The sequence below is a fragment of the Diadema setosum genome, chromosome 10, assembly GCF_964275005.1.
Source record: "Diadema setosum chromosome 10, eeDiaSeto1, whole genome shotgun sequence".
NCBI lineage: Eukaryota > Metazoa > Echinodermata > Echinoidea > Diadematoida > Diadematidae > Diadema > Diadema setosum.
Window position 1 is genome coordinate 18384346 of NC_092694.1, and position 24576 is coordinate 18408921.

Consider the following 24576-nt stretch of genomic DNA (forward strand, 5'->3'; position numbering starts at 1 on the left):
AAAACTGCCTGTCCCGAGGACTTCATTATAACAGGAGTCACCTGTGCATGATAACTTCTGCACAGCTGCATGTATGTACGGTCTGTGGTTTTCGATTAAAGAAAATTTTGCACTTTTTTTCTGCCAGTTTATAGGGCATAGAGAATAATTATTCAGTCTTCACCATATCATTGTTCTACAGTACAGAGATATAATTATATAGTACTATCTCATGCCTTTAATACAACTCATATGAGGATGAGCCGAGTGCATTGCAAAGGAGAAAGATGATGACAGTGTTACTTTGCATCGTAAAGATCCATATTACATAAATTTGTTTACTCTTGTCGTATTTTATATTCTATGACGAGACAAATGGTTGGCTTGATGTTTACAATTTGACCTTTCCCTCTCTAGCTAGCTGCTGCCACGCACCCCCCTGTGGATAGACATAGTCTCTGATGCTGGACGCTTTCAGCTCTGTGGAGTAACCAGGACTCTGTACAGTGAAGTTAGACAAGTCTTTAGTTATTAAAAAGAAGAAAAATCCTTTTCTGATAATGTTAAACTTAACAAAATTGGATGAAATCAATTAAAACAAAATAGTGAATATTTCATCATAATTGCTAATCACATAAGAAAGTTACATAATTTTAAAGTCTCACATGTTTTCACAAATAAGTGATATTGGTTGCAACCACAGCTACATGTGTGATGAGGTGATGATGTCAGAGTCATTGAAGTAAGAGTCTGCATTGAATATTTTGAGAAAAATTAAATATGTTAACTCTCAATGTGCCACGTTCGCCCGCCCGACTCAGTCGACAGCGTGTCAACTTCGCATATTCTGCTCAAATGCACAGACTCACCAAAACAGATCGATAAATCGCCAAATGCCACAAAACATGAAATCGTTCCTCGTGATTCTGTTCCTCTCATATTTAGCTTGCATTTTATGTGGTCATTGACTAGCAATCAGTGTTCCCTACTGGATTTGTGGGTAAATTCTAAGTTTCTCCTACTGTTTTGTGTGCAAAAGTCAGGCCTTTACAGTAATGTAGCTACTGATCATTTGAAAGAAAATTAATCATAGATTTGACATGCAATTTATATCAAAGCAAAGCTTGGCATTTTCTCTACAACTCTGCGCACTGCATGTCTAGCTCAACAGAAATTTTTTAAAAGTTACATAGATTTGAAAAGCAAAATGTTTTCTCAAAGCATGACAATGTTGGTGTCTCAGAATAATGTGGCACTCAGGGGGTTTCTACCATGGCACATAAAGGCCCGAATTCACGAAGGTGGTACAAATGAAACCATGGTTTAAACCATGGACAAAAACCATGGAGCGCCAAGTGTCGCACGGAATATTTCGTTACGAAATTGGTCATTTCGTCAACAAAATGACCGTTTCGTTAACGAAATTATCATTTCGTGGACGAAATGTTCATTTAGTTACAAAATGTTGTCATTTTGTTACAAAATAATCATTTCATCGACGAAATGACTGATTTCGTAACGAAATATTCCTTGCGACACCTTGCGCTCCATGCTTTTTGTCCATGGTTTAAACCATGGTTTCTTTTGTACCACCTTCGTGAATTCGGGCCAAAGAGTTCTAAACAGATTTACAAGGCTTACCTGTTGTGGCATGTAGCAAGCATTCTTGATGATGGATGGATACTTGAAGTGTTCAGCGAGATGGTCTACGTACTCGATAACCCTGGTATGACAGAGGTAATCATCAAAAAACTAGAAATGTCGTTTTGGTGACTGATATGCCTCCAGCACATCGCATCTCCCTATAGGTCCCTATAGGTCTAGAGTACATCTTGCCATTGCGAGATGACAGTTTCACATGATTTTTCACATTCACGTCGATGTAGGGCAATTTGTTAATCAGTTGCAATGAAAACATCTTGACGGAAGAATTTCATAAATTTGAATAACAAAGCAGTACCCGCTGCATGCTATAAGGATTAGAACCAACACTTGCTGTCGGGTGAAAGTTTGGTGGTCTAGTGGAGATGATGCCTGTCCGGTGATCAGGAGGTCGTGGGTTCAAATCCTGCTCGAGTATGTTTGCCCATGAAATTTTTATCATGGCTACTACTAAAACACTGATTAATTTAGTGCTTATTTATTTACGTCAATGTAGGGCAATTTGTCAATCAGTTGCAAAGTTTCACATGATCAGTAAAAAAAAAAAAAACTGAAATGGCATGTTTGAAAGTTTGGAACAACCACAAATGTGTTGAATATTCACATTTCTTGAACCAGGTTTCATTTGGATGACTAAATTATTTCAGAGAGGAAGTATTTGAGAATTTGAGCAATTTCACTTGATCTTTGGCCCTTGACCTTTGACCCCATGGTGCACATTAAATCAACAAGGTAGGGTTCCAAACTTGCTCAACCATAGTTGATCATCATGTTAGAAGGACTTTACTGATGAAAAATACTAAAGGGTAGTGTACGTCAATCCATACCATGGATCTGCTGACATGGAAGAGGGGAGTGAAGTAAAGCCTTTCACTACACCGTCCTCTTTCATTATTAAGTCAACAAGCAAGCAAGCCATACCATACCATGGCAAATTATGGTTTGGTGTAAGGGCACACAAAGGATTGACAAAGTACATGAAGAGGTTCTTTCCAAATGGTGCTAAATCCACTTTTGATGGCAAGGAGAAAAACAAGGAGAAAAATTTGGATTTTTCTTCCCATTTTTCTTTCCATGTCCCATAGGAATACCTCAAAATGGGATGAAGAAAATGTGTCTTGGAAAAATTCATGCTTCCACACTGATTTGGAAGGAATTAGTACTTTTTGATATTTTTTAGATTTAGCACTTTTTGGAACAAAAATTTTTGGATGGTCACATACAACACATAAATGTTGTTTTAATGACAGCTTTCTGTGAATTTGTGTATTTTCTCTGGGATAATTTTCTATGACTACATATTCTCTTATTTCCTCCTTCCCTTTGACAAATTCATGTGCATGGAGATGAAACATTTTACAGCTAATAATAACATAATAATTACATACTGTAAACCGAGGAATGTTGGTGTGCATTCTACTTTTACGAATTTCGCAAGAGCCAAGATTCGCGAAATTAAAATGCACGCGCAAGTTCTTGCCTCCTCTATATGAATTGAGTGTTACAGGTAACTCGCAAAAATTTCATGCCGCGAAAAAGGTCGTCGGTTCTTATTCGTGAAAATTTCATGCCGCGAAAATATCTTTTTTACAGTATGTGGGTCATCAGTAAAGTTGGGCACCTAGGCAGCCAGGAATACTACTTTAAACCAGCCTGGCCTTACTACGGGATCAAAGTGCGAACTAGCATGCACATAGTTTCTGATGAAATCCAGCTGGATTTAGCACCATTTGTAACAAAACTAATTTTTCATTGTCTGATTTCTGTATTTTCTCACAAGAATTTCAATACTTCAAAGAGTTTATTATGTGGGACAACTGAAAATGAATACATTTGTGTAAAAAAAAAAAAAGGTACACATCCCCCTCCCAAAAAAAAAGGTCCTCAGCTCATCTCTCCCCTTCCATTTCTGTTTTTTTCAGCTGACAAGCAAAAAAGAAAAAAAAAAATGGTCCTCAGTGGAAAAACATAACCTTACCGCGCCCACACTTCAAGATCTCTATCTATTTCTATTTAGTGCCACTTACGTACTTCCGGGTTAAAAAAAGTGTGGGGGCCCAAAGTGATGACACCATGTGTATTCCTTTGTATGGTGCACAAAAAGTGTGGGGGTCCGAGCCCCCATGACCCCCACAGTTCTGCCAGCCATGTAGTGCACATTAAATCCACAAGGTTGAGTTTCAAACTTGCTCAACCACAGTTGATGTTATGTAGAATGACTTTACTGATGAAAAATACTAAAAGGGTAGTGTACATCAATCTGTGCCACGGATCTGCTACCATGGAAGAAGAAGGGAGAGTGAAATCAAGCCCTTCACTCCATCCTCTTCTTTTATCATCAAGTCAACAAGCAAGTGAGCTCCATAAAATGGCAAATTATGGTTTGTGATAATTATGTAAGGGCACATAAAGGATTGACAAAGTACATGAAGAGTTTCTTTCCAAACGGTGCTAAATCCATTTTCAATGGCAAGGAGAAAAACTTGGATTTTTCTTTCACATTCTCCTAAATTGTTTTCATGCCCACAATGATTTGGAAGGAATTAGTGCTTTTTGATATTTTGTAGATTTAGCACTTTTTAGAGCAAACATTTTTGGATGGTCACATACAACACATAAATGTTGTTTTAATGACTAGTTTCTGTGAATTTGTCTATTTTTTCTGGGATAATTTGCTATGACTACACATTCTCCTATTTCCTCCTACCCTTTGACAAATTTATGGGCATAGAAATGAAGCATTTCACAGCTAATAATCAGGTAATACATGGGTCATCTGTAAAGCTGGGCAGCTACACAGACAGGAATACTATTTTAAACCACCCTGGCCTTACTACTGGATCAAAGTACAGACAAGCATGCACATAGTTTCTGATGGGATCCAGCTGGATTTTGCACCATTTGTAACAAAACTCATTTTTCATTGTCTGATTTCTGTATTTTCTCACAAGAATTTCAATACTTTAAAGAGTTTATTATGTGGGACAACTGAAAATGAATACATTTGTGTAAAAAAAGTACAATTTGATGAAAAATGGATTTACCACCTTTTGGAAAGAATCTTGGCTTCACATGTATATCTATATTCATCACTCTTCATTTTCCCTTTAAGCATGTCTGTCTGAACAGTGAAATTTCTGAAAGCGACAATCAGCGAAGAACTCACCTCCCTTCCTTTGTCCCAGATACACAGACATAGTCAAACATGCTGAGATGGTGCACCAGCTCACATAGCAAGACTCCACCGGCATGAGGACAAACGGGCACTGCATGGATGGGTGTATGCACAGAAATATAGCACAGACCATTATCCACTACCTGTTTCATGGCTTGACATATTCAACATGTCTGAGCAATCAATATGTTTCACAAAAGAATTTCATCATTTTGTTGACTACAATAGATCATGCTAAAGAAAAGTAACAGTGTGTTGCTTAAAATCTAATTATAATATATTAATTATAATACGAAGTGACTTATTTTGCAGTACTTGCAGTTGACTGAGATAGAATTCAAAACTGTATGACTAAAATGGAACTACAGCAATCAAAATGGCATTGTACAGTTGAAACATAAATTTTGCAATCTCCTTGCCTACAAACACTTAATTCCAATCAATTCTCGCCACCGACAAAAGGCGATATCAAGTGATATCATACGATACGTACCTGCGATATCAAACCTCTCAGGCCGGGGCAGTAACTTCCGGTTTCATGCGTGTGAGCTAGCTCGATGCGCTACTGGCAAATATTTTTTCCGTACATGGAAACGCTATGGGACATGAATTATTCATAAGTTGAGCTGTGTGATCACTGTGTGCGTACGTACGTGCTTGCTATTCAGTTTACATTCGATTCACAGTTCATAAGTGCTAGCGCCCTACGTAACCCCGCTGGTAATATGCGGGGAGCGGAGAGCATCGTGATTGTCAGCCAGGGCAGCCGGCACCGCGGCGTGGTGCGCATGGTTCAAAGAAAATGCAGTCAATTGTGGAGAGCAGGTACATGCTCAGCTCACATGAAATGTGACAAGCTACAACAAAAGGATTCAAAAGTCGGGAGGACAATTTTCTGAAAATGGCATGACATAATTCCCCTACTCTTCTGCTTTAACTTCATACATAACAAAACTCTTAGAAGTACTCGGTTGCAGAGATAACAATGATTTTATTAGCGCATGTCAAGTGGTCAAGGAAATCAGAGTTTCGAGAAAAACGCCTTCAAAGTTTTTCTTCCAACGCTATCATGATCAAGGGGAGGCGAGACAGTTTTCACCGCTTGACAATAGAATGTATGCTCCTAGCGACCTCAGCGATGTTCATTCAAGCTTAGCGCCAGCGGGTCTACACACAACCAATCAGTAATCAGGATGCCACGCACTGACCAATAAGATCACTCCCTCGTTGCTAGGAGCGGAGTCTAGCTGCAGCGCTAAATCCAAAGCTTCGGACACGTTTCTGTTACATTGAAAGTCGGAAAATCAAATCCCAGAAAAACGCTGATTTCTTGCCTTTCCTTTGATCATTTAGCTTCGAAATTTCGGCAGATGATGGACAAAACATTACACTACAAAATCATGCCAAAAACAGAAATCTGATTGTTTTGACCAATTTTGATGATGTGATTTCAAACTCGTTTTTCTCGGCTCAGCTGTCAGCGACTTTAGGATCCTTTTGTTGTAGTGGGTCACAAATGTACAATTTTACAAGCTACACATTTGTACAACCTCTACAGCCATAGGCTTGGAATTGATGCCACATTACCACTATTTGTACATGCATAAATGGCCAAATAAGAGCTCTTCCGAAATCTTTTACACGCCCTTTTTGTCGATGGAGTACTAGTGTTCGTAAATACATCGCTACGACAGTAGGCCTAATTCGTACTTGGCTATGAAGCGGACATGTATTCACAATCGACTTCTCAGTGCTGCCAGTGACCCGAGCATCACAAGTGCACTTTCGAAATACGATAAGATCATTACCAATCCACATGTAAACTAATAATAGTAGATCAAACTTCAGTAGAGTCTATTTCTGCGTTTTCAAACTAATAATAGTCAATTAGACGTACATGATATGTGAGCATGATTGTATCCAATGTACAGAGTGCTATGCCTGTGTGCAATGTGATGTGTGTTATGTTAGTATGTTGTATATAGAGCTATCGCAAGCGACAGTTCAGTTTCCTGCAGTTGTTCACTGATTGGACGAACCTCGCGAGTGCAGTGACATGTTTATGCACGAACGTATGTACATGTACAACGCACACACACACGTTCCATAGCGTTTCCATAAAAAATTCTTCGCGGCCTGCGGAGTGCGAATGTGGTGCACCTCTACTGCTTGGCGCACGGATATTTGTCCAGTTTTTTCCTTTTAGCATCATCAGAAGTACACTCTGCTGCCTCACAGAAAAACCCCATGGTGTAATGGATAGTTATATTCGGGAAATAAGCAAACTAAAGTCTAAACAAATATATTTCTTTGGATCCAAAACAAAGCCAGCGAGTTCGCCAATAGAAAAGCACACGCGCAAATCAATAACCGGAAGTTACTGCCCCGGCCCTAGAGGTTCGATATCGGAGGTATCGTACGATACTGTACGAGCTGAAATTTTCGCGTACAGATATTTTCGCGAATTGCTACTTGGAGGACATTTTCGCGTCTTGTTAATGTCGCGGTTGCGAGGGTCTAACTGAACTTAGTTATTCACGCGTTGTTATTTTCGCGGTTCAAAGGCGATTCGCGAAATTCGCGAAAATAAAACCACCGCGAAAATTTCAGCTCGTACAGTATCACTTGATATCGCCTTGATATCGCCTATTGTCGGTGGCAAGAATTAATAGGTTGGCATCCCTTGATGATTGATCAGTTTGTCTACCAACACCTTATTTGTGACCCTGCACCACAAAACAAGCAAAAAGTCGCCAGATATGGATTTTCAGTTAAGGGCAGATTCTGAAAGAGCAGACTCTAAGCTTTAAAATGATGTATAACTCAATTCGAATGGAGCCCCCTAACCTACCTAAATACTAGAAAGAAAACACACACTATGGCAAAGTGTGAACTGAGAAAAGAGGCTCTGAAGTACACAGTCTATTCAAGCGCTTAATCTTTCCCAAGCCATGCTAGCTGTGCCATGAAAGGGACAAAACACAGGAAGTAAACCACCGGAGCAACAACAATGAAGGGATTATCAGATTAAGTTGAAATTAAGCGTGTTCTATTAGCACATTCTCCCCATGATTAATGCTAACTTTCAAAGCAGTAGCGTCATCCTTTCAAAAGTTATTAGACTTGAAAGTGAAGAGTGTGCAAAGGATTTCAAGACATGAAAAGCGGCCTCTAAGTCATACCTGATTATTCTACTCTTCCCCCAAAAAGGGTTGTAGAAAAAACTGCTAAAAACACACTTTCCCATTCATGTTAAGATACCAAACTGAAGAATAATGTAGAAGAAGGATAGCTGTTTCAGAAAATATGAAAAACTCAAGATTGACTCGGTTGAACCATTTCACCTTTTTGAGTCCTCACTTAAAATCAAGGGATGCGACTTTTTGTTTGTTTTGTGGTGCACAGTCACATTTGATGTAGTCAACCCTTGTTGTCTACCAACCTCCAAACTTCTTGGCCATGAGGATGACAGAGAGGATCTCATTGACCCCACCGATCCGGCAGCTGTCGATCTGGAGTATCTGGAGTGCCTCTGCCTGAAGGAATTGTTTGAACATGACTCGGTTCTGACACTGCTCCCCTGTGGCCACCTTGATCCCAAGTGGGTTAAGAGCCTGAAAGAGGTGCATTTTAACAGGTGGTAGAGGCTGGTATGTATAAAACCATTTGAGTTATCACAGTTGTTGGAAAAATTTTGATCTGTTATTGTTAGTAGCTTTAATGATAATAATAGTTGATATTTTTAGAGCACCTTTTCCACTGGATACAAAGTGCTATGAGATGTCATCAATGGTCGCCACAGGAGATAAAATATAATACAAATAACCAGGCAGTGACAATACAGGTTCAGTGCATATATTGGGATATCAAAATAGGTAGGTCTTCAAATTCTATGAAATAAGATGCAAACAAGGATTTGAACATGAAGGACTGATTATTATAGCTTCAATTATGAGGGTCAGAAAATAATTGTCAAAATCATATAATTCCAACATTGCATATAGACAAGCCCTGTGATCTGTCAGCGTGTATGGCATAATGTATTCTATATCTCCTCAGCCAGGTTGAGGGGATCAAGTAAAAGTTAACTCTTGATATGCAACAATGTTTCTATCCATAAAATGATAACATAGTGTAAATGATATATTGTTCATTATCAGAAAGCAGACAAATTCAAACCCCAGCTAGGAGTTACTGTAAAACATGATATATTCGCAGCATGAATTTTTCGCGAATTGGAGCCGGCAGCCTTTTATTCGGCATGAAATTTTCACGAACTGCCACTGGCATTCAATACATACAATGTAGACAAGAACTTTCGCGTGCATTTTAACTTCACAAATCTTGGCGCTCGCGAAATTCGCGAAATTAAAATGCATGTAAACATTCCTCGTTTTACAGTACATGGTAGTTTGGTATTTGAGTCTGTTTGTGTGTGAGTGTGAGTGTGTGTGTGTGTGTGTGTGTGTTTGTTTGCTACAAAATTATTTCATGTGAAATGAGTTGTGCTCCAGTTATTGGTTAAGAACACACATAAATAATTGTACTTGTTGTCCTAAATCATAACATGGAACCTTATGTAAACAGAAAATTGAATCAAAGCTTGTGCCAAAAGAAGTCAGAGTCAAGAATGTATATGCTGCCCTCTTGTGGTCTGTCTTTGAGAACTGGCCACCATATTTCATAATCTGCCTTCACAACCTGACAGAAATATATAATAACATTGCTGATCCATGTAAACAGGTCAATCAAGTCTGAGGTTTGTGAGTGGGTTGACAATCCAACCAGATTGAAAATCTAATCTAGGACAAAAATAGGGCTAGCAAGGCATGGAAAAAGCAAAGAAATAAGGTCACGTTCTGTTATGAATCTTCTCATATAAAATGTATAGTATGGGTGGGTTCATGGTGTCTACTGCACTGGACTTCGCTCTCAGGCTGTTGTTAAGCAAGCTTTGGTTTGATACGGCACTTCTGTGCACTGTGCCAGTCCTGACTTCTTGCATAAATCTAAATACAACTCGGAGAGTACTTGATAATGTAAAATACAGACAAAGTGCATAAATATCACACGGGATAAGGAACTTTAATTTCCATTTACAGTCTTTCACATCGATGAAGGATTGGATTATAAAGCAGATACGGTAAAAGACCTAGCTGGGGTTAAGTAAGGCATTGGTATATATGTCAGTCTGTTACAGTAAAGTCCAATAGTCAAGATTTATTCTACTGACATGTTTGGTGGTTTTTGTTTTTGTTTTTGGCCATATTTTGACATGTTTTTGCCTTTATAAAGCTTATCACTGAGGCAATTGCCACACACAATACTGTATAAATGGGACGAACTTTGGAAAGCTGAACATCAACGAAATGCAATAATTATAGAATTTTTATTTCAGCTGTGAAAGTTTAACTCCAATCTGAAAATTGAAACACTTACATTTGAGTTCATCCACCCTTTGTAATACCTTAAAAAGGCTGTGATGCTTCAAGCCCATAGATGTCAAGGCCAAAGAGCAGCTTGGCATAAGATTTTTGGGTGCATCAGCACCACCCGAATGACAGAAGTGGGGAGAAAGGTTAGGGGTCTCCCCTCCTCCCATGGCAAGGAGCTTTGGCATTTTTAAGCTGTAAATCATGCAATCTAGTGCATACTACATGTAATATTTTGGCTTTTCTGACAAGTAAAAAATATTTATTGTCTAAAAATGGTTTGGGTTTTTTTTTTTTGAGGCATGAGAACTTTAGGAAGACCCCCTAGGCCGGAGTCTCATGCCTAAGGCGTGAGATTTGACATGCATGCTTACCCGAGAGATGGTAGCATGACCCATGATGTCATCTGGTGAGATGGGTTCCTCAATCCAGTAGGGTTTAAACTCTGCAAGTCGTTTCATCCAATCTATGGACTGAGACACTTCCCATCTCTGGTTACAGTCCATCATCTAACATCATGATAATTAGTGAATAAAGCACAACATTGTATGCAGAACTCTATAAGAGAATTGGCGATCAGGGGAAAAGAGGGCGTGTGTGTGTGTGTAGGTGTCTGTGTGTGCTTGCATGCCTAGTGAGCTGTGATTTCATTCAACTTCATTAATTCATTGTCTACGGGGGTGGAATTCATGTTGCATATTCTAGCTGTTACCTGGTAGGGCAAACCTCACACAAGCTTCAGGATTATTTGTACTGTGAGCATTGTTTGTGTACAAGGTATGAATATGTGATCACCACAGTCTTTATATAACGTTATATGATTTTCTGTTTGTATCTATGTCTGCTTGAATTCTATGTTGAATTTCCAAATAAATACATAAATAATAGTAATAATAATAATATAATGAACTCCCTTATTCAATATGATTGAATGAAGTGGACGAGTGGGATGTGAGAGGGAACTCTAGGACTGCATGGGGGGGGGGGGGTAAGAGTGTAGGTAAAGAGGGTTTTATTTTGTGTGTATGTTTGTGTATGAATTTAAAACGTAGTGTTATGATCTTCGGGTCATCCCGCTTATTATGATCTGTTTCATATAAGTATTGTTGATTGCACATTGTTTGCATTCATTAAAGATGAATGTTATGTCATTTAAAAATTATAGAGATCATAAAGATTATTTAAAAACAATAAACAAAGTGTGTGAGTGATTGAGTGAGAGAGAGTATTGTCTCACATATACATGTTCACTTGGAGTGGGTACTGTAGTCCTGTCGGTGGGGTGAAAGGTGGGAAGGGTTTGATTACTGTACTCTCCAATATTTTTTTTAATGTATTATGAGCTATGTTAATTTGTTTTTAAATGAATGATGATCATGCAGAAAATTTCATTTGTCTGTTTTTTATACATCTAACTGAAAGTTTATGATGTATAGAATGATGTATTGAAGAAATTAAATAAAGATTGCTGAACAAAACATACATTGCACACAAATCCATAAAGACCATCATCAAGTCATCATTAGTTGTCAATACATTCACATCTTGTTACCATTCCACTTTTCATTATATTTTTCTACATATATTACCACTGCAAGTCAAAATATGAGGCACTCTCAAGTCATAAGCAAAGCAATTGGGTCTGATAATATCCTGCAAAAAAGATGGGATATATTTTTCTTTTGATGGTGCTATGCAGCCCTACTCATCAATGATTGAATATTTCTGTGAACTCACCAAGACTTTGTCGTATCCAATCTCCTCCCTAAGGAGCTGTGCCCTGCGGATGTCATCATTAATGTCTGCTCCAATCTTCATTTTGAACCACGTCCATCCCTCACTGAGAGCAGCTCGACATCTCTGCATGAAGGAGGAAGACAGGTTCAAATGGATTCCTTGCTGAATGCGTATTCACGGTACTCAATCAGTGCAGACCTGGAACAAAGTAGCTATATTAGCCTTCATTCCAGGAGCACCAGTTTTCTAAAATCATATGATAATTTGTACATTTACCCCACAAATCAAACATACAGCGGCTGTGAAGAAAACATTAACTTGATTGTTTGTCTGTGATTAGCTCCTTTTCATGACTTTCATACTTCAATTTTGGAAGACTGGTACAACTGGGTCCTGTATCAAAAATAATGGCAACTGATTTCTATTATAAACCTCAAAATTACCCATTATGCAAAATAATTATGGAACATACCTTCACTGGAGTAAAGACAATTTTTGTATGATACAAGCCATAGAGATGTAAAATATTGTTACGGGTTACAGATACTGCTAGAATGATGGTGTCCTTTAGACCAAATTTTGAGCTCATCATGGGTGACTTGGTTGGGAAAGCAAATCATTTTCTTTCTTTTTTATGACAAACCTGAGGGGAAGTTCACCACATAATATCAACCATGTGCTAAGGCAAGACTTCATCCAACAGCCTTTTTCCAGATATGTTCTTGTTTTCTTTCTTTTTATAAGTCCAGCAAATGCATCAAGTATTATACACTGGTATGTTTCATTAAATTATGTGAATATAAAATACGTAAAATTATTATATATGACAAATATACAGGAGATGAATGAATAGCATATCATTGAATGTTTGTCCGAAGAGATAAATGTCCTTTTATGAAATATTGAAGTACTTTTTCCCATACTGTACACAGAACATGTGTGGGGAATAAGAAATGGGATTGATGTTGGGTAAAATAACAGTTTATCAAAAGTGACAGCTACACAAGCTATCATTCATTGAGATCTAGAGGCAAATGATCGCTATACCAAGTTTTTAACAATTTTTATATGTTTCTTTACCTGTCGCAGAGTCTCATCTGAGTAGCCGAGCCAGGCAGTGGATGTAGTGTATGCTGGGAAGCCATTTTTGATCAATTCTGCTTCTGTTGGAATCAAAATTGAAAAGGGAATTTGATTAAGCAGCTGTACTATGATGTACACTGTAGACAAAAAGAGTAAAATCTTATGAGTTCAATATTAAAAACAGACTGAAATCGGAGGAAAAATAAGGAAGTTACGACATTTTGAAGTTTTGCCAATTTCTGCAAAACAGTTCTTGTACAGTGGATTATATGCAAATGAGTGAGCTAACCATGTCATAACCTCACAATTTTCCACTGGTCATGTACAAAAAAAAAAATATGAGAATTCAATGTTTTCGACATTGAAGTCTGAAACATGATGTTATTCCTGGCTAAATAATTTCGGTAAAGTGATCCATTACATATACCAGGATTTGAGCCTCGGGCATAATTGTGTTTGAACAAAAATCTGGACATTTCAAAATCTTATGTACAAACTATATGGTAAGTTTTGAGGGAATGACATGCTCACTTTGACATTTGCATATTCATATTGACCATTCAAGAACTGTTTTCTGAAAAATTAATGAAACTTCAGAATGTCATAACTTCCCTATTTTTCACCCATTTCAATCAAAATTTTACTGTTGAACTTGTAATATCTTACTCTTTCCTATCAGAGTAATTTATATTTGGACTGGATTTCCCCTTGAACAACACAGTTTACAATATACTGGTAGTGTCGGGGTGAAAGAAATAATGATTATGATAATAACAATGCAAGTGATTTATGTAGATATTGGTTCTACACTGCATGGGCGAATGTATCACAAATTTCATAAACCCTGAATAAAGGTTATCAAAGGTTACTATGTTAGGTGGTTTGCCATGAGTCCTTGAAAACACTTTTGTGCTTGGTGTAATATCAAGTGGCCATTATCAATGATGGACCCAACCCACTGCCAACTAAATGCACTTAAAATGCACTTAAATACATCATACTGTAATCATGTCTACAGGAATAGGAGGTATACACCATACCTCTCTCCCCTTTGGTGGCTTCATTAGCTCTCAAGATCTCTAAAGCTTCTTCCTTGGTCAGGGCATCAGTTCTGAGTGGAGAAAAGAATACATCAAACATAAGTCTGACCTCATTTGAATATTCATCATCTACCCAAACAACTTTCCCTATAAAACTAACATTTGAATACATATAATAGTGCTCAACTAAAGTAGTCCATGTGGAATCTAAGTACAAAACAAAAGTAGGCACTCTGTCTCTTTAGGCACATTGAGGGTGGTGAGTTGGCTCAGTCGGTAGCATGTTTGCCTCATGATCCTAAGGGCCCGGGTTCGAACCCGAGTCTGGACTGAGCAATGTTGTGTGTAATCATACCGTCCCCTGTAGCAAGAGGCAAAACACTCTGTCCTTGGGATAGGACATAAAATGGAGGTCCTGTGTGTGAGAGAGTCACAACTCATGCACGTAAAAGATCCCACTTCATTCATTCATCGCAAAGAGCAGGGTGTTTAACTCCATGAAGTGGTCAAGCCTCACATCCAACTGGACCCCATGGAAGACAGCTTAACGTAGCTGAATATGAGATATCCAGCCATCTTCTCAGATGGAAATGAACAAACAAATTTCACTACAAACACTAAACATATAATTGACATTTTGATATCATGATTCAAGGCATGTAAAAATGATTCATATCGCTAGTGTCTTACCAAATTAACAGTGTTTTTACTCAAGTATATAATTAGCAGTTGTTTGAAAATTTACTGATACTAAACTGACAAATATTTCTGGAATTATACCTTAATTTTTTTTCTTTTTTTTTTTGCATCAGTTAGGAGTATTCTACTTTTGATTGTAGAGTGTATGCATACTTTCCTGAATTCATTTGCCATGCCTGTTTTAAAATGTACCTATATCAATTATTAGAAACTTGCTTTCTTTCTTTTTTTTGAGGGGGGTGGAGGCATTAGCATGTCTGCTGAAATAGACTAGTATCAAAACATGTAATCACATTAACGATATCATTAAACTGCCATTTGCTTCTCATTGTAATTATGAACAAATTGAAGGAAGTCTAAAGTGCTGAATGGCTTCCTCAACAAGTAATGCCTCCTTCCTGTGATTGTCCAACAATTTTATCCACTCAGTAACTTCACCTACATGTATCTAAAGTCTATCACGCTGACAAGTTGCTCAGGTGTCTACAAGGAGAAGAAGCAAAGAAATAAATGAAGATTAAGTATCAGATTTCAATCAGATGAATACATGATGTCATGGTCCTTACAATGTATGGTGTACGCTTTCTAAACTGAGGTTTAATTATTGTTGGAAAAAACAAGGAAAAGTAGAAATTACGCGGTGCGTAATACATGTCCCCGCCGGAAGTAGCATTTAGTAGCAAAATGTACAATATAGGTAAAAAGATGAAGGTCAAAGGTCAAAGAAGTCAAAGGTCAAAATTCTATGTAGAAGTTTTGAAGCCCTCACCTAGTGCCATCACATAAAGCAAACGGAATCGAAATCGGGTTAGAAATGGCGAAGGAGTAGCATTTTGTAGCCAATGTACAATATAGGTAAAAAAATCAAGGTCAAAGGTCAAAGAAGTCAAAGGTCAAAATTCTGTGTAGAAGTTCTGAAGCCCTCACCTAGTGCCATCACATAAAGCAAACGGAATCGAAATCGGGTTAGAAATGGCGAAGGAGTAGCATTTGGTAGGAAAATGTACAATACAGGTCAAAAATCAAGGTCAAAGGTCAAAGAAGTCAAAGGTCAAAATTCTGTGTAGAAGTTTTGAAGCCCTCACCTAGTGCCATCACTTAAAGCAAACGGAATTGTAATCGGGTTACAAATGGCGAAGGAGTAGCATTTTGTAGGCAATGTACAATATAGGTCAAAAATCAAGGTCAAAGGTCAAAGAAGTCAAAGGTCAAGATTCTGTGTAGAAGTCTTGAAGCCCTCGCCTAGTGCCATCATATAAAGCAAACGGAATCAAAATCGGGTTAGAAATGGCAAAGGAGTAGCATTTTGAAGCAAAATGTACAATATAGGTCAAAGGTCAAGGTCAAAGGTCACAACTGAAATTCTGTATAGAAGTTTCAAAGCTCCCATGTAGTGCTATCATATAAAGCAAACAGAATCAAAATCGGGTTAGAAATGGCGAAGGAGTAGCATTTTGAACATTTTGATCACACACGGACGCACACACGGACACACGGACACACGGACGGACGGACGGACGGACGGACAGACGGACACACGGACACACACACGTACGGAGCCCGTTTCATAGTCCCCTGCTCGAACTCGTTCGGCGGGGACAAAAATGTAGATACTACAAACGTAAAGTAGTAATATTCACTTCATGCTAATACTGACAGTATTCATTCACAGAAAGTTGAATTTTGAAAAAATGAATTCAACTCATTGCAAATGTAGATACTACAAACGTAAAGTAGTAATATTCACTTCATGCTAATACTGACAGTATTCATTCACAGAAAGTTGAATTTTGAAAAAATGAATTCAACTCATTGCAAAATAGTAGTTGATTTAATTTCATGTGATTTCCAGATCAGAGAAATGTTTTTCACAAATATTCATACAAGATGTCCATTAAAAGGGTGAGTTCATCGCTGAATAACATGGAAGCTGTCCTTCAAGAATTAAATCATGGCTTCAAACAAACAAAAATATGATTTTGATCAATCCCCTTTCACCTTTCTGTCACAGTGATATCACAGAAGTTGGTAAAGAAATACCTTTAATCACTATAAAAAAAAAAAAAACATATGACCACGAATAAGACTATAACTTTAATCTAAAAGCATAAGCATTTCCTTCTGCATACTAGTAGTTCTTCAATTATTAAATGTCCTATTCTCGGTTGGAATGAATAATCATTTGACATTATCACCACTTGAAATTTGGGCGCTGATCAAAGTTTTTGCTGCATTTTTGGTAATGTACTTACCATGTCAACCAGAAGTTTCCACAATGGCTGTTAAAAGAAACAAATTGTGATCAAGATGTTATAATATGATTTAGAACCTGATTTATGCTTTCAGCATTTTGTATCAAAGTTCCAGTCTTCATGTTTTGGAAACATCTTTAATCTGAAAATTCAAAATCAAAATTTTACATAAAATCCATTCGCAGCCTTTCAGATTGAATATTTAACTCTTTATGTGCCACATTCGCAGGCCCAACTCAGTCGACGGAGTGCAAAGTTCACATATTCTTCTCAAATGCACAAACTCGCCTAAACCAGTCGATAAATCACCAAACGCCACTATAGAATGAAAGCATTTTTCACGATTCCATTCTTGTCACAGGTATTTTGCGTTTTATGTGGTGATTGACTATCAAGCATTGTTACCTTCTGGATTTTTTTAGTAAACTTAAAGTTTCTGTCACTGTTATATGTGCAAAAATTCACACCTCTATAATAATGTAAGTACACTGTAGCTACTAGTCATTTGAAAGAAAATCAATCATAGATTTGTCATACAATTTACATGAAAGCAAAGCTTGGCATTTTCTCTACAACTTTGTTCATAACATGTCCAGGGTTACAAAAATCTATAACAGTTACAGATAATTGAAAAATAGAATGTTTCCCCAAAAGTGTGAATGTGACTATACCTGTATGCTGCTGTCTCAGAATAATGTGGCACATAGGGGGCTTACAACATGGCACATAAAGAGTTAAACCATGACTGGTGGACACATCTGATGATGACAAAGTTAGCAGGACAGTTGAAAAAAAAAATACTCTGTAATATGAAATATTACTGATACCAAACAGATGATGTGGCACAGTTTGTATTTTAAAAAGCTCATACAGGAATAACGAGAGCCTGATGTCTTTGAAGAGTGCAGCAAATGGATGGGCCTTAGTCTGCAAGTCTCAGATCAACCTTTAATTTTGATAGTATCTACTTAGTTTCATGGCACCTTGCCCCTGAGCTTAGCTAGGCAACTCATTTGGATGTCTGAATACAACAATCTTTTCATGCACTGATCAATAGTTCATTTGGGGACATCTGTGCTACTCAGTTAAAGAATGCATGCCAAGAGATGTGGCAGCGTATGAACAACAGGAAAAGAAGGATTGATAGAGTATCTTGGCAACAATTTTGAGTCGAATTTGGCATATAAATAAGTTTATTCTTTCATTGTGATACGTACCATCACTGTATGCATGAATAAAGATCTAACATACTCCACACCTCTGGCACTAACTCATGGATGGCAGAAATATTGGCTTTGATGCCATTTTGGTTTTCTAATTTAATCAAAAATACACCTTTCCTTCTCTCTTGGCCCAGAGGTCCCAGAGAGCGTTCATCATGGCCGCTGTAGCAAGATGAATGACACCTTTCTCTGGACCAATCTGAATGGAAAACAACAAAAAAGAAATGAACGCCTGTTTATGCTTGAAGTTCAAAAGCTCAAGCCAGAATCTTTAAAACATCTCTCCGATACCTGAGGTTGGTAATTTGTATACCTATTCACTATCTACATGACTTGCTGAATACACCATTCGCATAGACACCTGCTGAGTATACCTGGGAAGTCTTCAACAAGTGAATGTTCAAGGTAAATTTGTTACTGACTTGTCTGTCTAAACAGCTGCCTGCCTGGTTGCCTTTTTTTTAAAGTCTTTTGTTTGCACTAATTACCAGTTGTATCATCCTAAATGACTATGTATTAAGTACTAATCAGCTGCTCAATTTGAACAAATCTGCATAATACAGATTGCTGTGTGGTTACCTACACTGGGTTGATATGAATGCTTCACACTCTGAGGGAGTACACATTCAAAACAATACTTGGCTTTTAAGCTGGAAGGCTGTAACTATGATGTGTCATTGCATCAGAAAAATAGGAAAATGAGCCGGAGGTGTTTTTTTTTTTTTTTTTTTTTTTTTTTTGGGGGGGGGTGCTTTGGGTGATATGAATTCATTAGACAATTTGCCCTACTTCATTACACGGAAAATATCTTTTATAATAACGGAAACTAATTTAAAGTTATAAAACTGTAACAGTTATGTTGCCAAAGTCGGCTTTATGCACATTTTTTGCCTTTTATAGTTTCCACCTTTATACAGGCAATATGATGACGCATCACAAATTGTGAGATTTTGTCATGGGTTTTGATCTGCATCATGTAGTTGATTGAGAATTCCTTTGTACAGACAACAGATCATTCTCATTTATAGTGATCTTGCTCAGAGACAGCCTCTTCTGGAGAAGTCATACGAGGACCACAATGGTAGTGTGTGACAAAATTATCTGTATTTGCTTAAGACATCTTCTTTTTTTCTACTACAAAGACTTTCTTTTCAGCATAAAAATATTGTGGACAGGTTTTTGATGAATCCTAATATAATCTAGTCACTCACCCATCTGAGCTGGGATTCACTCGTCAGCTTCCGCCAAAATGAAGCAAAATCTCCAAAGATCTCTGACAAGTTGACTCCGACAACAAACGGAACCAGAGCATTTACCCCTGCCACAACTTCAAAGGCAATAAGAGATCATGGCCAGTATTAGAAAACTTCACAAGAGTATCAAATATTGCTCAAATATTGACAGCATTGCACTTATGAGTAGGGAGTTGAAAGAATTAGCACCTCTCTTCCCCAAGGATGGATGAACAATACATAAAACACAAGATGAATTTCACTGAAAGGAACACACTCTTTTGAGAACATGAGGACCATTTAAGAAGTCATAACCTATATGTTCCCCACCCAAACATAAATTCATAAATCCAACCAATAAATGTTTCACTACTGAAAGACACATCCTATCCCAGATTCCCTTCATACTCAAGCACAATTCCCTGCATTAGATCTACTGACACATGATTCACTCTGGCAACACCCTCCTTTAGTCCCAACCAACAAGGAGCAAGACTTATGGTGAAAGAGCCTTCTCTCTAACAGTCCCCACACTCGAATTCACACTCGAATTATTTCCCCACTACTGTTCATGTAAATAAATATGTACCACAAGTCTGAATGAGAGAAGAAAGAAACAAACAAACAAAAAATGCTACAGCATCAGTTATTTCCAGTTATATTTAAAATTTTAAAGACAAACTGCTATTGGTACATAATTTGGTATTTGTGCATGAGCATCTGTTTTCCATGTGCAGTGTAATAAGAGCTCTTCAAGGTAAAATATGCACTTAATATCACTAGCACTGATTATCTAAATGTTATTTTTATATCTTTATAATTAAATCATCAGAATTAGAATCTATATTTCACAGATTTGCAATCTAATTACTTTTGCACATACAAGGTGAATGGCTCATTAGCATGATGTTTGCTACCTACCAACTTCTGTGCCCCTCCCAATGGTGAATGTGGGTCCGTGACCCTCGAGGCCATCACCAGCATCTGTCTTGATGATGACGTAGGCACAGGAGTAGTCTGGATCTGTATGCTAATAGACATTTTAAACATTGGCATATCATTATCATTATTTATTTGGCATTTCAAACACAAAATCATATTACATGATATAAGGATTGTGGTGATTCTAGGTACATATCGCTGGTTGCCGCGGAGTAAAAGACAAACTTAACCCATTGAGGACAGACTGATTTTCCTACAACACGCATTTCCCATAGACACCTGCCCAAGTATACCTTGGACTTGTCCTCAACAGGTTAAAAGACAAACTCACCAAGGCTAGAGGCCTTCCTCCATGACCAGTGCAACACACAGAATCAGCTACATCAATGTAACAAAATTAAAAACAATATCAAATAATTTTTACACATTATTACACATAAATATGAACAGAATTCATATTTGTTTTGTTTCCTGGAATTCTTGTGAGATTACTAATGCCCCCCCCCCCCCAAAAAAAAAAAAAAAACGAAAAAAAAAAACCACAACAAACAAAACAAAAACAAAAGAAACATTAATCTATGAAAACAATCAAAACATTTCTTCTACGTGTAGGCCAAGGCAGTGTTCCAGAATGGCAAAGCTACATTGATGCACTCTTTTCACTAAGGATCAGTCCTTTACCTCGTGCTGATTAGGGATGCTTCCCTAATTTACTAGGAGGCTTACTAAACATGTCAGATAATTTTTTTTTTTCCAACAATGATTCTCCTTCAGGACTATTTTGACACACAATAATTTCTTGCAGTGCAGCTTTCACAAATTTGCAATTTTTCTCAATATTCTACTTTCCAAAGTACATTATATTTAAATAAGTAAATAGGTAGTGCTTATGCATTGCTGGTTTGAGTAAAAGGCAGTTCCTGTCTATAGAGGTGGAGTTGGTGATGCACACCTCATTACCACCAGTTTTAGTAGAATTGACTGAGAGTTGTACAGCCTAGTATTACATAGCATTCTCTTTGTACGTTGTACATGTAGTGACTGCAAAGGTCTAAAAAGGACAATGCAAGGCTTCGGTCACAACTCAGAGCAGCGACCAACTGATTTGTAGCCTGCTCGGTCGCCGCTGAAATTTTTGGCACCACCCAGCAGTTTTTGGAGATGTCGAGCAGGCTATAAAAACCAAGCGATGGCCGAACGATGCCCTGTCAATTTCCCATCGGTCACCAGTCGAGTTTAGGTAAAAAAAACTGCAAAATATGGGGATCTTCTCCGCGCAGAGACTGAGCAGTCACCGAGCGATGCCCCATTGGCAACTGGACGATCTCCCACCGGCCACCGGCCGATTTTTGCAAAATCGCTCAGCGACCGACGGGTGATCGATAGGTCATCTACCGGTGTCCCATAGGCGTACCAGCGGCCGCCCGCCGGTCTCTGCTGTAAATTTCTCACAAGCTACCTGGGTTTATTCATGTACCTATGTGATTTGTGATGTGATAATTGATTAATTAATTAAGATACAACTCAAGGCAAAAGATTTAAGAGTTAAATTACCAACTACCAAGCCTCAGCTATGTGAAACCTCAGATAACTAGAAATTAGGAAATCAAACAAAAGGGAGGAAAACCCAAGATGGAATTAACAAAGATTAGAATAGATCAGAATTTTCCAATATATCTTAGTTTGCTTCTATATTTTACAGTATTTTTTTAATTTCTATCTAATTTCATATTTTCATTTTCCCACCTCTTGTCATTCATTACTTCTTCATTCAATAGATTTCAATAAATGATGAAATAACCAAACCATATAAAGTCTACATATCGACCTACGTCTACATAATGGACACTATTTGCTTTCATCTCTTTTGCCCCAAAGTGGTTGTTCCTGTCTTCCATGTCCGTCATGTTGGTTGCTGAGATGTTGAGATGTTGGTGCGGATTCCTTGCCTCTATTCTTCCCCCTGCTTCTTGCACATTACCCTGGCTTCTCTTCCCCGTCTATTCCCTGGTTTCCTTTAGTGTTTCTGCCATTTTATTTTTCTTATTTTTAGTCCTTAAATCGCTCGACAGCGACCGTTCAATCCATTCCACTGGTTTTCTTTTGTGCTTTTTTCATTTTTGTCTCTATTAATTTTTGTTTCCTAAATCACTCGGCAGCAACCGCTCGATTGGGTCAGTGCCTGGGCGGTTGCCGCTCAGGCACCGAGCGTATTTTGGGCAGCGAGTGAAAAGTGGTCGGTCGCGGCTGAAATTTTAACTCCGCGTTAAAACTTCAGCGGCGACCAAACGATGCCCTAAAAATCAGTGGTGCGCCTGGTCAGTCACCGGTCGGTGTCCAACCGAAATTGGCTAAAAACTCACCAACCGGTCACCAAGCAGGCTGATTTCAGGGGTTGTGATTTTATGTGTAGCTGTAAGAAGTTGATTAGATTTTTTTTTTTTTTTTTTTTTTTAAGATTCTACCAGCTGTTTGATGTCTTGCCTCTTAAATATACTTACAGGAATCTAGCCCGACCAGACGCTGTTAATACGCTACGCGAATACAGCGTCTGACCAGCGAGCGGGCACCATCAAAGTGGGGAACCACAACACAACTACAAAACTTATGAAAATTTATACGTTCTTTATAAACAATGTACACGTTACCAAACGTTACTCACCTTAAGTGCATGCTTGTATTACAGAAGGTTCGTAAGTCCATTGAGAGCCCTCGTGATAAGTCCGTGGAACCAAAAAATGATACTTTCTGGCGGATTCCCTAACACCGTCGGGGTTCATCGTTGCAGAATTCAAAATGGCGCCTTGATCTCTGCGGAAATCTTTTGCGTGTGTGCGATGTGCTGCTTGAGTGTTGGTGTAGCAGCACGGTCGACAGCGCGACCTTTTGAAAGGGCATTCAGATCATGTGACCTCGCGGATAATGGCGTGAAAGACGATGTACCGTTCGTGAACCGTTCACACATGCTGTATATAACCATCATTTTAGGTAAGTTATTAAATCTAAATTTCAATATTCATAGCATAGATAGGAAGTCTCATTATCATTTTGTTCGTCAGGTGAGTTTGAAGTGACAAAAAAATGATCTAAAGTATCAAAATTCAATCCGATCGCATGCGATCGTTGGACCCTCTTCGTGTTTGGAGCTTCGCTGGTACAGCCCTGTCGCGCTACGTATGTACAGCGGCGACTGGGCTGTGTATAGTTAACAGGAATCTAGACTAGGGTCCATTTGATATTTAATAATGTCGATGTACATTAATTTTGTATTTTCTAATATTGATAACACTAGGTTCTATGCTATAGACCAAGAAATCTAGGCACTGGAGGCATGTGTTTGGCCATGCCCATTAAACCATTCACGGCACGTTGATATCTGAGAGAACTAGGTGAGTGAGTAGGTCAAACTTGTCTTGTTGTGATCACACCGTGAACTAGCCCGACCAGACGCTGTAAGTACGCTGCTCTACGTACCTAAGACAGTACAGCGACTGGGCTGTGTATAGTTAACCGTGAACAGACAGGCGTTCCCAACCCATGTAAAATTCATGTCTAGAATTTACTTCCAGTAATGTTATCCACTCTCCATTTTGCCATTTTGCCATTCAAAATTGCTTAGACTCTCATAGTCGTAAGTGTGACGTTAGTCGTTAAAGTGGGATTGTGACAATTCAGGGACTAGAGGATACTTTTATAAATCGCGTTGTCATTTTCATATGTGCACTCCAGGGTATGTTTGCTTTTGGCAATTTACAGATAAAATTTTAATCGTACACGTTATTTCCAAAAGTAACAAACTCAAACTTCAGTAAATGGGACTACACAAACAAATATTTCAGCCTTAGCAGCTCCCGTGCGAATAAATATTTGTCACGTAGTGTCGTAGGCCTAGACTTCAATCCTACCATGGCATCGGATCCATGACCTTCGAGAGAGGTAGGAAATCTTATGTCCTTGACGTCTACCGCCACAATTTTAGCGTTGGACATGGTGGTCACGGTGGTGAGACTTGTTCTTGACTCCCCTCGAATCTTTACAAACGGGTGCCCACTGCATTAGAAGCGGCGCGGAGCTGGCGCGCTCCAATCCCTGCCCTCTACTGTTTACATCTCACACCGGT

At 38.3% G+C, this 24576-nt stretch overlaps 1 protein-coding gene across 1 annotated transcript; it reads right to left on the bottom strand.

The window, feature by feature from the left end:
* Window positions 1–308: 308 nt before the first annotated feature.
* Window positions 309–24445, bottom strand: LOC140233643 (mitochondrial enolase superfamily member 1-like). Its single transcript, XM_072313746.1, has 14 exons — window positions 24362–24445; window positions 20436–20544; window positions 19494–19609; window positions 18395–18481; window positions 17060–17086; window positions 15250–15290; window positions 14109–14179; window positions 13066–13148; window positions 11986–12108; window positions 10623–10757; window positions 8259–8430; window positions 4808–4907; window positions 1621–1702; window positions 309–478 (listed from the first exon to the last, which is right to left on the bottom strand). Exons 1-14 carry the CDS (start codon window positions 24443–24445, stop codon window positions 371–373), a joined length of 1338 nt encoding a protein of 445 aa, XP_072169847.1. The 3' UTR covers window positions 309–370.
* Window positions 24446–24576: the final 131 nt, after the last annotated feature.

What these genes read in the sequence shown, in the direction of transcription:
- LOC140233643 (XM_072313746.1), bottom strand. Translation starts at nt 24,445, where the DNA reads ATGTCCAACGCTAAAATTGTGGCGGTAGACGTCAAGGACATAAGATTT. An exon ending in GGAAACTTCTGGTTGACATG is followed by an intron (nt 15,291 to 17,059) that starts GTAAGTACATTA and finishes TTCTCCTTGTAG; the next exon opens with ACACCTGAGCAACTTGTCAG. An exon ending in CAGATGAGACTCTGCGACAG is followed by an intron (nt 12,109 to 13,065) that starts GTAAAGAAACAT and finishes TCCTTCATGCAG; the next exon opens with AGATGTCGAGCTGCTCTCAG.